Source organism: Peromyscus eremicus, chromosome 17, assembly GCF_949786415.1.
Source record: "Peromyscus eremicus chromosome 17, PerEre_H2_v1, whole genome shotgun sequence".
In the NCBI taxonomy this organism is placed as follows: Eukaryota; Metazoa; Chordata; class Mammalia; order Rodentia; family Cricetidae; genus Peromyscus; species Peromyscus eremicus.
In genome coordinates this window covers 61,330,566-61,345,312 of record NC_081433.1, presented here as the reverse complement: position 1 = coordinate 61,345,312, position 14,747 = coordinate 61,330,566, and the positions used below count along the sequence as shown (strand labels likewise).

At 53.6% G+C, this 14,747-nt stretch overlaps 2 protein-coding genes across 3 annotated transcripts in view; one reads left to right on the top strand and one right to left on the bottom strand.

The window, feature by feature from the left end:
* The window catches only part of Ddx49 (DEAD-box helicase 49), an 8,817-nt gene extending 6,814 nt beyond the window's left edge, over window positions 1–2,003 (bottom strand). Inside the window, exons 1-2 of the mRNA XM_059245034.1 lie at window positions 1,816–2,003; window positions 254–377 (exon numbers count right to left, since the gene is read on the bottom strand). Of these exons, the coding sequence (XP_059101017.1) occupies window positions 254–377; window positions 1,816–1,930 (239 nt within the window). The 5' untranslated portion in view covers window positions 1,931–2,003. The remainder of the gene's footprint in view (window positions 1–253; window positions 378–1,815) is intronic.
* Window positions 2,002–14,747, top strand: Cope (COPI coat complex subunit epsilon). Of its 2 annotated transcripts, XM_059245036.1 has the most exons (10): window positions 2,003–2,361; window positions 5,820–5,882; window positions 7,045–7,145; window positions 7,872–8,024; window positions 9,091–9,144; window positions 9,557–9,638; window positions 11,644–11,799; window positions 13,527–13,595; window positions 14,454–14,528; window positions 14,619–14,747. In XM_059245036.1, the coding sequence occupies exons 1-10, from the start codon at window positions 2,152–2,154 to the stop codon at window positions 14,664–14,666; spliced, it is 1,011 nt and encodes a 336-aa protein (XP_059101019.1). In that variant the 5' UTR covers window positions 2,003–2,151; the 3' UTR covers window positions 14,667–14,747. The 2 variants fall into 2 exon arrangements, with proteins under 2 accessions (XP_059101020.1, XP_059101019.1); XM_059245037.1 differs by lacking the exon at window positions 9,091–9,144 and having other exon boundaries at window positions 2,002–2,361.

The window sequence follows — 14,747 nt, the reverse complement described above, 5'->3', positions numbered from 1 at the left end:
GGCGAGGTGCAAGATAGAGAAGAGAGGTAATGTCACATGATAGAACATAGATTAATATAAATCAGTTAATTTAAGTTATAAGAGCTAGTTGGGAACAAGTCTAAGCTATAGGCAGTTTTTATAAATGAATCATAAGTCTCCATGTCATCATTTGGGAGCAGGCTGGTGGGAGAGAGAAAGACTCAGGGTCAAGGCGCTCGCTTCGAAAGCACAGCCAGATTAGTCACATGCAAGGGGTGTGCTGGAGGCTCACCTGGTAGGTGTCAGGACCAGGCAGAAGATGCCGTAAGGGTCCTCAGACAGCTTCTGCAAGATGGGAAGCACAAAGGCGGCTGTCTTGCCACTTCCTGTCTTTGCACAGCCCAAGCAATCTCGACCTGGGCAGACGGTAAAGCAGTAACATGAAGTAGGAGTCACAACCGCTCTGTTGGGCATTCACTCGTTATTGTAGGAAACAGATGTTTATAGTCTGTTTTCAGTATGAGGTGCACTTAGAGTTCATCAAAGTTACAGACGAGCAGGAGGTGCTGGGTCCCTTTCCCCTAGTTGGTGGCTACTTGTCTTAGAATTCTAAGGCTTGGCTGAGCAGTGGCGGCACACGCCTTTAGTCCCAGCACTCGGGAGGCAGAGGCAGGTGGATCTCTGTGAGTTCCAGGCCAGCCTGGTCTACAGAGTGAGTTCCAGGACAGGCACCAAAGCTACAGAGAGAAATCCTGTCTCGAAAAACAAAACAAACAAAACAAAACAAAAAAGAATTCTAACGGTTGGAATTCTAAGGGTTGGCTCTAAGCAGGTGTCTGCTATGTGACTGAGCCCATGATCAGAAGAGGGCAGCCACAAGCTCCAAACCAGTCATTAAATAAGGCCTGGGGGTCCTAAACCAATGGGACGGGGAACCTGGGAAGGGGACAAGCCCTGCTGGTCCACGGAAGAAAAGGTCATGAATTTTTCCAGATTTGGGGAAAGGCTTCCAAACTTGCTGGAAATCGGCACACCAGACATTTTTGCCTTTTCTCTGTGCTGGCACCTTTTCCACAGAATGGAATATTAAAAACTGTTTCATTTTTCACTAGTTCCTTGAATTTGTTACTATCTAATGTAACAAATCTAATCATGTATCTAATCATTATCATTGCTTCTTTGAAACAAAGTTTCAAGTAGCCCAGGCTGGTCTGGAACTTGCTACATAGCTGAGGACTATCCTGAACCCTTGGTCCTCCCGCTTCCACCTGCTGTATATTGGGATGAACGAGAGTCTCCACCCCTGGCTCCGAGGATGTCTCTTTTTTGTTTTGTTTTGTTTTTGTATTTTTCGAAACAGGTTTTTCTGTGTAGCTTTGGAGCCTGTCCTGGAACTCGCTCTGTAGAACTCACAGAGATCCTCCTGTCTCTGCCTCCCGAGTGCTGGGATTAAAGGCGTGCGCCGCCACCGCCACCACCGCCCGGCCCAGGGATGTCTCTTTAATGGCAAAGGTGAATTGGGACGAAGAGCACTGACACAAACCCGGAGCCCTGATTTTTACCTGTAGTTTGACGGCTCCTGTTTCTGTTTGCTAAGTCAAAACGACCGCCAGCTCTACCCTATTTTTGCAGTGCCACGGATTCATTCACCAAACTCTCCCTATGCTCGGCACTACGAAAATTTCAGAGGTGCCATTGCCTATGTGACAATGCACACGAGTCAGTCGCAGCCTGAAAGCCAACACTGCGGGCCAGGGTCCCGGAAACGACCAAAGCCGACCCTGACTCCTGGGACCTAAGTTAGACCAACGATGAGGGACGAAGAAAGGCACGTAAAGAGCGGAGAGGACTCACCCTCCAGGATTGCCGGGATGCAGCCGAGTTGCACCGGCGTGGGCTGCTTCAACCCCAGCTGCCGACATTGTTCCACGAGCCACGAGGATAGCCCGAGCTCAGCGAACCCCGCCATGCTCCGGACTGGCGCGGAGAGTAACCGATGGACACTTCCGGCGCGCTAATATTGCGTCACGTTCACCTACTGGTTCCTCAGCCAATCCCAGCCTCGACCGCTTTTCTGGCGTTTTCTGCCTGAAACCGTCGTGTTCGTAGACTGGATACGAACTACAATTCCCAGGAGGCTTTGCATCACGCCGCTTCAGTTTCAATACCGCCGATTGGTCCGGTAGGACTATGGTTCCCACAGTTCCTGGCGTCGGAGTCCTTCTTCCGGCCTACGTGTCTCCCAGGAAGAGGGCTGGGTATAGGTGTGGCGACATGGCTCCTCCGGCTCCCGGCGCGGCTTCTGGCGGCTCCGGAGAGGTAGACGAGCTGTTCGACGTGAAGAACGCTTTCTACATCGGCAGCTACCAGCAGTGCATCAACGAGGCGCAGCGAGTGAAGGTGGGCGGCGGACAAGGCTGCTTCCGGCGCGCGCTGCGGCTCTGGGTGGACGCGGTTTCTCTAGTAGCAAAGGCTTGTTTTGAACATACTGAATAGCGGAGGCTGACCTTGAAGTCCTGCTCCTTCAGGCTCCACCTCTGCAGTGCTGGGATGACAGGCGTGCACCCAGTTCCCAAAACTATATTGGTTGGTTGACGGGCTCACTTTGTAGCCTAGGCTGACCTGAAGTCAGGTAGCAGGTGCGCGCCATTGCTTCTATCTTAAAACTTTTACTGTTTCGTCCCCCCACCTTTTTTTTCTTCTGAGACAGGGTTTCATTTTGTTTATATCTGGCTGTCCTGGAACTCACTGTAGACAAGGCTGGCCTCGAACTCACAGAGATCCGCCTCCCTCTGCTTCCCGAGTGCTGGGATTAAAGGCGTGTGCCACCACTGCCTCGCTTTTTTATGTCTAAAGCCAGGCACATCTTCTATCCCAGCACTTGTGAGTTCACTACATAGGGAGTTTTGGCCAGTACGAGGTACTATTGCAACCCTATCTTAAGCAATAATAGGCCAGGCGTGGTGGCACACACCTTTAATCCCAACACTTAGGACACAGAGGCAGACTGATCTCTGAGTTTGAAGCCTGCCTGGTCTACATAGTGAGTTCCAGGAGAGCCAGGGGTACAAAGAGAAACCTGTCTTGAACTCCCTCCCCCCCCCCCCCCCCCCCCCCCGTCAAAAAGAAAAAAGAAAAAGCCATAGAGTTATAAAAGGAAGACAGGATCTCCATTAGCCCAGGGCTGCCCTCAAACTGCCCATGTTGCTGAAGAACACTGAATTCCTGATGCTCCAGCCTCCACTCCAGAGCGCTGGTATCAGAGTTGTACCCAGCCATGCCCAGGTGTGCAGTACTGGGCGTGGAAACCACAGCATTGGGGCAAGTGCTGTATCAACTGAGTCCCAGTCCTGGTTTTATTTGTTAAACAGTCAGCAGTCTTGCTTCAGCCCCCCAGATGCAGGGATGACAGGCCTTTTTCACTGTGCCCGGCTTGTCTCTTGTTCATGAAAGAGGAGCACAGCATCAGCAACAGCTGGGCTGTTCTTGACACGGTCACCCCGTCACTCATTCCTTCACAGCCCACTCCACTGGGCTCTGGGAGGTGGAGTTGACAGAATGCCTTGGTGACAGAGGCAGAGCAGGCAGTCAGGAAATGACAGGAGAATGTGTTATGGACAGTGGTGGTCTTAGGCTTGGCTGTTGTGCGTGTGAAAACAGCCTGGCATTCCAGGTTCGGGGCAGTGAGGGCCGGGGGCCTGGCTCCGGTGAAGTGCTTGCAGCATTATTCTTACCATTATTCTTACTCCGCCTTGTTCGGGTTCTCCACTTCCTAGCTTTCCCAGTGATTATGCATTGGCTGACTTCCTACGCTTCTAGAAGGTTCTCTCCAGTCCCTGGCTTTTCTTTCAGAACAGCAGATGTGGGGTCCTCTCATCCTTAGAACCCCTTTGTTTCCTCTCCTATCACTTCCCTCTGTGTTACTGCTCTTATGTGGTTACAAGGACTTGTGTGGTTATGTTCCTGATTCTGGACTCTGAACTCTAGGAATTCAGGACAATAAATGTTTAGTGTGTTGAGTCACCAGTCACTGGCCCAGCTACCTCAGTGAGACTCTGAATACTGAACTCCTTCCTTCCTGTCCTTATCTCTTTGGGTTTTTGGATGACACCCAGCTCTCATGGACCTGTCGATGCTCTGCTCTTCTGTGTGTGTCCTTGTCCAGTACTGCTGTAGCTCATGTTAACCACTTTCACCTCTTCCCTCTTTATAACTACCACCGTCCCCTCCACAGCCCTGCCTTAGACACCAGCCATCCCAGTTCCCGCCTGGGACCTCAGGGTGTCTCATAGTTCAGCCACGTCCTTCTGCTAAGTTCTCAGGACACCTTCAGCAGCCCTTCTAGAACCTCAGACCACAGGTGGCCCGTCACACATCTGCTCCTTCCTAGCAGGAGGCACTGGGGTTGTAGGTGACTCGAGGCAGGCTCTCCCTGCGTCGGCTTCAGGCCCCATGAGAGCTGCTAGTTGCTAGAGTGCTGGGCACTGTGGTGATCAGGACCCCTCAGGGTATGTGGACCCAGCTACTCCAGAGGCTGAGGCAGGAGGATCAATAGAAGCCATCCTGGGCTTTGTCTAAAATAAATGTATGTATCCGCTCACCATGGAATGGCCTGGCCTGTGTGCCACAATCTTAGGTGGGTCTAGTCTCCCTGCCTGTGTCTTTCTTTCTGTCTGTCTCTCTTCCTTCATCTCTTGAAATGCTGGGGATAGAATCCAAGGCCTGCACACACTCAACATCTCTGTCATTTCGTGGCTCCTCAGCCCATTCCTCTGGGGGTTCATTCAGCCACTCCCTTGCTGTAGAACACACAGGCCTTCAGCTTCAAATGAGCCAGCAGCTCTCAATTGCCTCACTCCTTCCAAAGCCTCTGTCTCCTTCACAGTCGGCTCTGCAGGCTTTGAGGGATGGTGGGAAGGCCTGAACTCTTTTTTTTTTTTAATTATTTATTCTTATTTCATTTGCATTGGTATGTCTGTGTAAGGGTGTCAGATCTTGGAGTTAGAGACCGTTGTTAGCTGCTATGTGGGTGCTGGGAGTTGAACCCCAGTCCTCTGGAAGAGCGGCCAGTGCTCTTAACTGCTGAGCCGTCTCTCCAGCCCAGGCCTGAACTCTTTATTCCCAGCAAAGTCTCAGTATGATCAGAGTCTAGGCTGATCTTGAGATAATGGAAATCCTCCCGCTTCTGCATCTCCTACCAGCCAGGTCTGCAGGCCATCCTGTCCTCACACTTCCTGCTTCAGGGTCCTGGGGGCCTTGTCCCTGAAAGGTAGTGAAGCTGCTTCTCGTAATGCATGGGCAGCAGACACTGGAGGGTGGCCACAGGTCCCCCACCTGTGGGGGGGGACACAAGAGCCAGCATTGGTGTCTTACCGAGCATGATTCAGGGCCCCCAGGTTGGCCATCTTTGATGGTGTCCTTCTCTGCATGTCCTTTGAGAGTCATTTATGTAACCAGGCGTGGTGGCGTACACCTGTCATCCCAGCATGCAGGAGGCAGAAGCAGGAAGATCCAACATTCAGGTTGTTCTCAGCTGCATTTGATACCCAAAACTCCCCCAAATGATGAGATCGAAGCCCATCTGAGCTGTGAGCAGGGCTTGTCAGCACCCAGAGGGGCTGGAGCCCACAGTGCTGATGTAGCTGTAGTGGTATTGCGCTCCGTGACACTTGGTATGGAGGTCCAGCCTCCAGCTCACATTTTTTGAGACAGCGGGTTTTTCATACTGTGAGCCCTCTGGAGGCTCTCGTGGGATTCTGGGTCTCCTGGATTCCAGCTGAGGCCCAGAGCTATTTAGACTGGGTATACCCTGAAGCTGCCCAGCAGCCTTCCACCTCACTCTGCCCATCTCCCCACAGCTGTCCAGTCCCGAGAGAGAAGTGGAGAGGGATGTCTTCCTGTACAGAGCGTACATTGCACAGGTCAGTGTGGGCCCAGCCTGGGGAGGGGCACAAAGCACTCTGCAGGAAAGCTGCTGTGGGCAGCCAGGCCAGGGGCCTGTGTCAGGATTCTTAATCATGGGGAGGGATGGTATGTGTGGTCAGGGACAGTTTGCTGAACTCCATTCTCTCCTTCCATTGTGTGGGTCCTAAGAATTGAACTCAGGTCACAGGCTTGGCGGCCATCTCACATAGCCCAGGCTGTCCTGGAACTCACTCTGTAGCCCAGGATGACCTTGCTCCTCCTCCCTCCACCTCCCGTGTGCCACTGTGCTTGGCTTCATCATTACCCACATAAAACAGTGAGGTGTAGGCCGGGTGGTGGTGGTGCACGCCTTTAATCCCAGCACTCGGGAGGCAGAGGCAGGCGGATCTCTGTGAGTTCGAGGCCAGCCTGGGCTACAGAGTGAGATCCAGGACAGGCACCAAAACTACACAGAAACCCTGTCTCAAAAAAAAACAAAAAACAAACAAACAAAAAACCCAGTGAGGTGTGTTTTCACATTCTAAAAGCAACCCCAAGCCATGTAGGGTGGCACAGACCTGTCACCTCAGCACTTTGTAGGCAGAGGCAGGAGCTCAGGTTTGGGGGTAGCCTGGGCTACACAGCGAGACCCTGCTCAAAAATACATATTTCTACTCATCTCTGAAAAGCTCTTCTTCACTCTGGCCCAGGGCGGGGCTCAGGTGTCCAAGAGTGGTACTTGGCAGACAGAAATCCCCCTACCTCAGCACATGATCTGTGCTGCCAGCCCCATCCTATCCCACACTCCTGTGTATGTCAAGGAAAAGCTGGGTGTGACTCTCCAGCAGGGTGTGGTGACATATCTCTGGTACGTGGAAGGCTGAGGCAGGGGGATTTCTGCAAGTCTGAGAGCAGCCTGGGTGAGAAATAGTACAGCAAGGGACAGGGTGGCTCCAGAAGTAGCCGTAGGTGTCAGGAGGTGAGGGAAAGGTAGGGCACTGCTGTCCCCACACTGCCAACCCCATCAACCAGCTACAGCAGTGGGATGTGGTGTGACGGGGAGGCGCACCTGGCAATCTTGCCGCCTGCTGTTGGGGCAGGTGACGATGTCCTGGTGTGGGCGTGTGTGGGCAATGCTGGTGGCGGGTGGGAAGGACTGATGTGCACTTGTGACTCTAGAGGAAGTATGGCGTGGTCCTAGATGAGATCAAGCCCTCCTCCGCCCCAGAGCTCCAGGCTGTGCGCATGTTTGCTGACTACCTTGCCACTGAGAACCGGAGGTGAGCCTGGCTGGGGCAGCCACAGATAGAGGACCCCTTCTCCCCACCCTTTCACTTCCTGGTGTCTCCTTTCCCTCACCTGCTCAGGGAGGTGGTGGTAGACCCGCTGGAGAACCCTTTGCAGGGGCGGGGCAGGGCTGCGTGTTGTGTGTGCTTAGCTGTACGTGGCCTTGGCTTCCATTCCTAGCATGGAAAAGGGCATGGGGGCTCTGAGAACAGTTCACTAAGCCCTGTCCCAGGGCCTCAGATGCAACCTATGAGGGGACCCAAGAATACTGTGCCTTCCTAGCAGCCAGGCTGGCCACACCTAAGGCAGAGTCTGTTCTGCCTACTTCACCAGCACCCAGGCCTACCCATGTTGGCACAAGTTCCTGGCACAGAGGCCTTTGGGATTCCCAGCCCCCAGAGGTTGACAACAATGATTCAGTTCCTCAGCTGTCACGTGCAGCCTCCCCAGCAGGCCTGGAGTGCCCATGCCCTCTTCTCTCAACCTGTTTTGCCATCTACATGAGAATGCATGACTCAGGCGTCAAAGGCTGGACACTGGTGTGGCAGGTTAGGGTGGCCTGGCACTCTGTAGAGATGGGCCAGGCCACTCTGCTGCTCGTTGGCATGCAGCCCTGGGCTGACACACCTCCTCTGTGCTCCTGAAGAATGGGATCCCTCACAGGCACAGGGCTAAGGCCGACTCCTGCCTTAGCCTCACTGAGCAGCCACATCTCACAGGGACGCCATCGTGGTGGAGCTGGACCGTGAGATGAGCAGGAGTGTGGATGTGACCAATACCACCTTCCTGCTAATGGCTGCCTCTGTCTACTTCCATGACCAGAATCCGGATGCAGCCCTGCGCACCCTGCACCAGGGCGACAGCCTCGAGTGGTGAGTGCCTGGAGCCTGCTCCCTTCCGGCTTTTCTGAGGAGGGTCTCACTGTGGCGTGGCCCGGACACACACGCACACACACACACACAGAGCTAGGCGGGGCTGAGCTGAAGGAGCCCAAAGGGAGGGGTACGAGGGGGATTATAGTCAAAATACGTTATATACATTTATATACATGTGTGAATTGTGAAAGTAAAAACAAGAAATAAAGACAAGCAGGCCAGGTATATACCAAAATCCCAGCTCCTAGAAAGCTGAGGGAGCTGGATCAAGGCTTTTTGTCTCTACATATATTTATTTGGGGACAAGTTACATGTACCTCAGTGCATGTGTGTGTTGTAGACCAGTGGACAATTTGTGGGAGTTGGTCTTTTCCACCGTATGGGTCCTGGGGACCAAACTCAAGTCACCGGGCCCAGTAACAAGTGTTTACCCTCTGAACCATCTCTCGGATATGTCAAGGTTTTGAGGCTAGCCTGGGCAACAGTGAGAGAGTTTGTTTCTATGGGGTGGGGAGGCGAGGCCACTTGCCTGTCCTCCCAGCACTGGGAGGTAAAAGGAGGAGGATCTGAAGTCCAAGGGCATCCCCAGCTCTTCTCGAATTCGAGTCTAGCTCAGGCTCCGTGGAGTCCTGTCGGAAAGACAAGGGCAGATGACCGAAGGGTCCATCCTGGAAATGAAGGAAAAGGAAATAGGAGAAAAGGACGGAGCTGGCAACTGCTGGGCCTGGGCTGGCTCCTGGCTAGAGGGAAAACAAGGGACAAGTGGCCATGGGTCACCTGTCTCCCCAGGGGCTGGGAGGGAGGCTGATGGGGGCAGGGGAAGGTGTCCTAGGGCCGGCGTCAGCGGTGCCACATGCTGTCGCCCCACACAGACGCAGGGGCAGGTCGGCACCATCTGCTCGCCCTGGAAGTGCAGCTAGCAGGTTTTCTACCCACAAGTCTGGCCCTACAGAGCCCCAGGGAGACCCCAGGTCCCTGCGAGCTCACTGGCAAAGTGGGAGTGTTTCTCTTGGCAAGCCCAGATACCTGCTGACCACTCACTCTGTCTCTGCCCTGTCCACAGCACGGCCATGACAATTCAGATCCTCCTCAAGCTGGATAGGCTGGACCTAGCCCGGTGAGCCACAGCTGGGACCACAGTGCCCAGACCTCAGCCTCAGCTTCCCTGAGTCGTCTCCTAATTTCTGTTCCATACAAGTGACACACTGTCCTTTACCTAGCCTCTCCTGGAGTCCTGTGCTGGGGCCGAGGGAATGGGTGCTCTGCCTGTTTCCTCTGTAAAGCTGAGCTGTGGGTGGAAGCTGTCCTGACACTGTTCTTGATGGTATCTGGGCGTGGGGAGGGAGCTCTCGAGCATGCAGGAAATGTGGAGCTTACCCTGGCGCTGCACAGCTGAGCATCTCTCTAGATTCCTCACCATGTGGGCAGCAGGTGGGCCAGCCATGTCTACTCCATGTCAGCTGGATACAGAGGAGGAGAGTGGAGGGTCTGTCCCCAGGCCACTCAGCACCTTGTCTCCTGTGCCCTAGGAAGGAGCTGAAGAGAATGCAGGACCAAGATGAGGATGCCACCCTCACCCAGCTAGCCACTGCCTGGGTCAACCTGGCTGTGGTAAGTTCCACAGGCGTTGGGGGCTGGGGACTAAAGTGTCGCTCGCGTGGCTGCATCTCTGTTCACCCTGCCTCACCCGCAGCCTAACGGCAGAGCCTGTGGACACTGGAGGAAGTGGTCCAAGCTGGGCAGCTGGCCTGCCCTCCAGGTCTCCTGAGTTTGGGGCAGCTTTGCTCTGCTCTCGGGGTTCCTTTAACTGAATGGTGACAGGCTGGGCATCCTCAGCCCACACTGCCCGCCTCCTGGCAGCTGCCCTGTTCTGGTTCCTGGGTTTGACCTCCTTTCCTGAGCTCTTTTGTCCATAAGCCTTTACAAGGGGACCCAGGCCTCTAGCCTCGCACAGCCCTCCTCCTGGGTGGAGAAGACCCCAGTCTAGCGTTCTGGAAGTTGGCTTATTTATTTTCCGTTTGGAGGTTTGGTTTTGTTGGTTTCTTTGTTTTTCTTTTTTCTGGAACTGGCATGAAACCCAGGGCCTTACTCATGCTTGGCCAGTGCTCTGCCACTGTGCTCCACCCCAGCTGTATTTTATTTATTTTTAATTAAATTTAGCTTTGAGGGATTTTGTGTTTTCGCTGTGTTTTAAACACAGGTTTCACATAGCCCAGCCCAGGCTGGCATTAAATTGGCTATGTGGTTGGGGATGGTTTTGAACTGAGATACATGCCTGATCCATCTCCCTTGCCCCCTCCTCCATTTATTTGTTTGTTTGTTTGTTTGTTTAGATTTTTCAAGGCAGGGTTTTGTTGTGTAGCTTTAGAGCCTCTTCTAGACTAGGCTGGCCTCGAAATCACAGAGATCCCGAGTGGCTGGGATTAAAGGCATGCACCTGGCCAAAAATTTATTTATTTGTATACAGTGTTCTGTCTGCATGTATGCTTACAGGCCAGAAGAGGGCACCATGTGGTTGCTGGGAATTGAACTCAGGACCTCTGGAAGAACAGCCAGTGCTTTTAACCTCTGAGCCATCTCTCCAGCCTCCCTGTCCCTTTTAAAAAGTGGATTTGTTCTTAGCTATGTCCATGTGTGTGCATACGTTTGCAGTGCCCGAAGAGGCCACATGAGGGTGTCAGATCCCTCACAGTTAAGAGTTACAGGTAGTAGTAAGGTACCCAGTGGGTGCTGGGTTGAGTCCTTTTAAAGAGTAGCAAGCGCTAGGAGGTGGTGGCGCACGCCTTTAATCTCAGCACTTGGGAGGCAGAGGCAGGCGGATCTCTGTGAGTTCGAGGCCAGCCTGGTCTACAGAGCAAGTTCCAGGACAGCCAGGGCGACACAGAGAAACCCTGTCTTGAGAAACCAAACAAACAAACAAGAGCGGCAAGTGCTGGTAGCCGCTCACTTATCTTCAGCCCCAGACCTTTTTCAAAGTTAATTTTCGAGGCCAGCCTGGTCTACAGAGTGAGTTCAGGACAGCTAGAACTACAGAGAGAAACCCTGTCTTGAAAAAATAACAAAAATTTGCACTTTTGTTTTGAGACAGGGCTTCATAAGGGTTGGGTTGCTCATGGTGGCCCTGAGTTTACCCTATAGGCAGGCAGGGCTTGGGCTGTGTTCACATACATGTATTTGGGGTGGCGCATGTGCACAGGGAGATGAAATTCTGGTCTTTAGGTGTGGCAGCAGCACCTTCGCCTGCTGAACCATCTCACCAGCCCAAGGCTTGAAGTCTGTCCTCCTCCGACTGGCCTCAGGGTAGCTGGAGTGACAGACCGGCAGTGACAGGCCGTGTCCCTCACTTGAGCTTCCCGAGGACCTGTCCGCACACCTGGCTGAGTTCTAGTTTCACAGCCCCCTTCCCCTAGTGTTAGACTGTGATGGTCACAGGTCTTGTGTCCCTGTGGTCCCAGCACGTACACCACACCCTGGAAACCCTTTTGCACAGCCTGCAACAGTGGTGGGAGCTGGGCAGTGTGTAAGCGTGTCCACTCCCCTCTATACAGGGCTCTCTGCAGGGAGGGAGCATGCAGGGGGAAGCAGATGACCAGCAGTGACATCGTTGTCCCCGCAGGGTGGCGAGAAGCTGCAGGAAGCCTACTACATCTTCCAGGAGCTGGCTGACAAGTGCTCACCCACGCTGCTGCTGCTCAATGGCCAGGCAGCCTGCCACTCGGCACAGGGCCGCTGGGAGACCGCAGAGGGTGTGCTGCAGGAGGCGCTGGACAAGGTGGGTGGGGCGTGCTGGACTGCCGTGGTCATCCCAGCACCGTCACTACTGTACCCCAAACAAGTGAAAACCACAGTCATAGCTGGGCGTGAGACTGAAGCCTTGGGTAGCCTGATTAATAGCCACAACACGCTCTGCAGACCTCTGTGGGGTCTCCAGGGTGGTCCTTCACCTAGCTCACTTGGGAGCTTTTCAAACCCTGGCAATCCTTGTTCCTTGGCGTCCAGGTGCTGGGGTGACATGCCTTACTTGAAATTAAAGAGGCATAGCTGAGCGGTGGTGGCGCACGCCTTTAATTCTAGCACTCAGGAAGTAGAGGCAGGCACATCTCTGAGTTTGAGGCTAGCGTGGTCTACAAAGTGAGTGAGCCTTTGTGGCCACAGGCTTTGAGGAGCTTTTTTTGGGGGGAGGGGGGTCAAGACAGAGTTTCTCTGTAGCTTTGGAGCCTGTCCTGGATCTCGCTGTGTAGACCAGGCTGGCCTTGAACTCACAGAGATCCGCCTGACTCTGCCTCCCGAGTGCTGAGATTAAAGGTGTGCGGCACCGCCGGGAAGGGAGCTTTGTTTGTTTGTTTGTTTTGTTTTGTTTTGTTTTGTTTTGTTTTGTTTTGTTGAGGCAAGATTTCACTGAGTAGTCCTGGCTGTCCAGGAACTCACTAACAGAGACCTCACTAACGGCAGCTGTTAGAAGTGGTTCATCAGGACACAGCGTTTTTATTCTCGGGCTGCTTTCTCTTCCTGTCACAGAGTTGGGGGGCTGGCCCATGCTCAGACGAGAGTTCTCAGAGGACACAACACAAACATCTGTGGGTCTAAAGTGGAGGTAAAGGACAACCCCACTCCTGGAGCCAGCTTCTCAGTGAGCCCAGACAATGTGTAACACTCTGTTAATATAACACACATTACACTGTAGTGTCTCCATAGTCAGCCCCTGAGGACATACCATCTCCTGCCTAGAAGAGTAGCGTTTCTGCTTTTGTTCTGTTTTGTGGTCCTGGGGATTGAACCCAGGCCTTGCCCACGCTAGGAAAGCCCTCTGCCACTATGCCCAGAGCAGCAGTGTTTCCAGTTCTCATCTAGCTGATTGCAGTTTGCACACTCAGCCTCTTGGGGACCCAGACTCGTGTGTCCCTGGCTCTGGAGACAGAACTGGGTTTCTAGCCATGGGTGTGTGTCCTCGGGGATTGTTTGTCTTTTGTTTGTCCTACACAGTGTTTAAGTTGGACTCCAGGGCCTTGTGCACACAAGGATGGCTGGTCTCAAGCTCACAGAGATCCACCTGCCTCTGCCTCCCGAGTGCCGGGATTAAAGACATGTGCCACCATGCCCAGCTGGCTTTGGGGAGTTTTAGGCACAGGTGCACTGTTGTAGAACTTGGCAGCTGGTTACCTCCTGTCTGTATCCCCTACCCCATTCCCTCCCCTGAGCTGGCCTCCCATCCCTGCCCAGATGGAGAAGGCTGGTGATGTAACTGTTGGGGGAGGGGGCATGACAATTAACCACCAGCTTCATGGGGTGCACGTGAACTTGGTGCCCCCAAAGCTGGGAGAGTAGACGCGGGCTAGGCTGAGTAGGAGTGCATGGGGAAGGACTCTGGGACAGCTTGGCCCCACCCCATCTTCCCTATAGTGGCTTGGGCTGACTGACTGCTTTCTGGCACCAGACAGATGTTGGTCTATGGATTCAGGGCCTGGGTTTGCTGACTGCCTGTCCCCCATCTGTTTACAGGACAGCGGCCACCCCGAGACCCTCATCAACCTCATTGTACTGTCACAGCACCTAGGCAAGCCCCCTGAGGTAGGCTGTAGCATGACAGGCCTCAGCCCCTTCAGGGTGGCGGTGGGGACAGCAGCAGGACAGGCAGAGACCAGGGAGGCACCGTCCAGCGGCCTCATCCGAGGGAAAGAGGAAGTTGGGGCAGCTTTCTGCATAGAGCCTGCTGAGCCCTGAGCTCAGCATCTGTTTGCTGTCCTCAGGGCTGAGTGGTCAGGGTTGGACCGGAGCCATCTTGGGTCTATAACCTAGAGTGTTGGTTCTCAACCTATGGGTCGTGACCCCTTAGTGGCTAAACAACCCTTTCTTTAAAAAAAGAGAAAAAAAGTATTATTCATGTATGAGTGCTTTAGCTGCATGTTCAACTTTATGCCAGAAGAGGGCTGGGAGTTGAACTCGGGACCCCTGGAAGAGCAGGCCGTGCTCTTAACCACTGAGCCATCTCTCCAGCCCCCTGAACAACCCTTTCACGGGTCACATAGCAGATATTTTCATTATGATTCATAACAGTAACAAAATTACAGTTATGAAGTAGCAGTGGAATGGGGTCACCATAGCTTGAGGAACCGTATGAAAGGGTTGGAAGATTGAGAACTGCATTAGGAGGGTTGAGAACCTCTGCTCTAGGATGTAGGACATGTTAGCTCACAATGCTTCATGAGCTGGTCTCCTCAGTGTGACCCACCCCATCTTGGTCACTCCCTCCCTGGGGCCTCTGTTCCACACCTGAGGCTAGCCCAGCAGTGTGTACGATGTGCTGCCTGGCTCGAGGTTGGGGGTGGTGGGGGTCAGAGTCCCTCCCTTGCCCCTACATGCTCTACAGGGCAGAGTGGCTTTTGGATCTGTATATCTGGCTAATTCATCCCACTCCACACTGCTCAGGTGACAAACCGATACCTCTCGCAGCTGAAGGATGCGCATAGGACCCATCCCTTCATCAAGGAGTACCAGGCCAAGGTGAGCAGAGCAGGCACTCCTAGGGATGGGAGCGTCCCGATGGGAGAAGGCTGTGCTGTCTCATGCACGGCACCTGATCTCCCACTGCAGGAGAACGATTTCGATCGCCTTGCACGGCAGTATGCGCCCAGCGCCTGAGGTGGAGATGCCCCTTGTGACCCCAACTGTTCCGGATGTCACCCTCACTTCCTTGTCTGCCAATAAAGTCTGACCATCTTC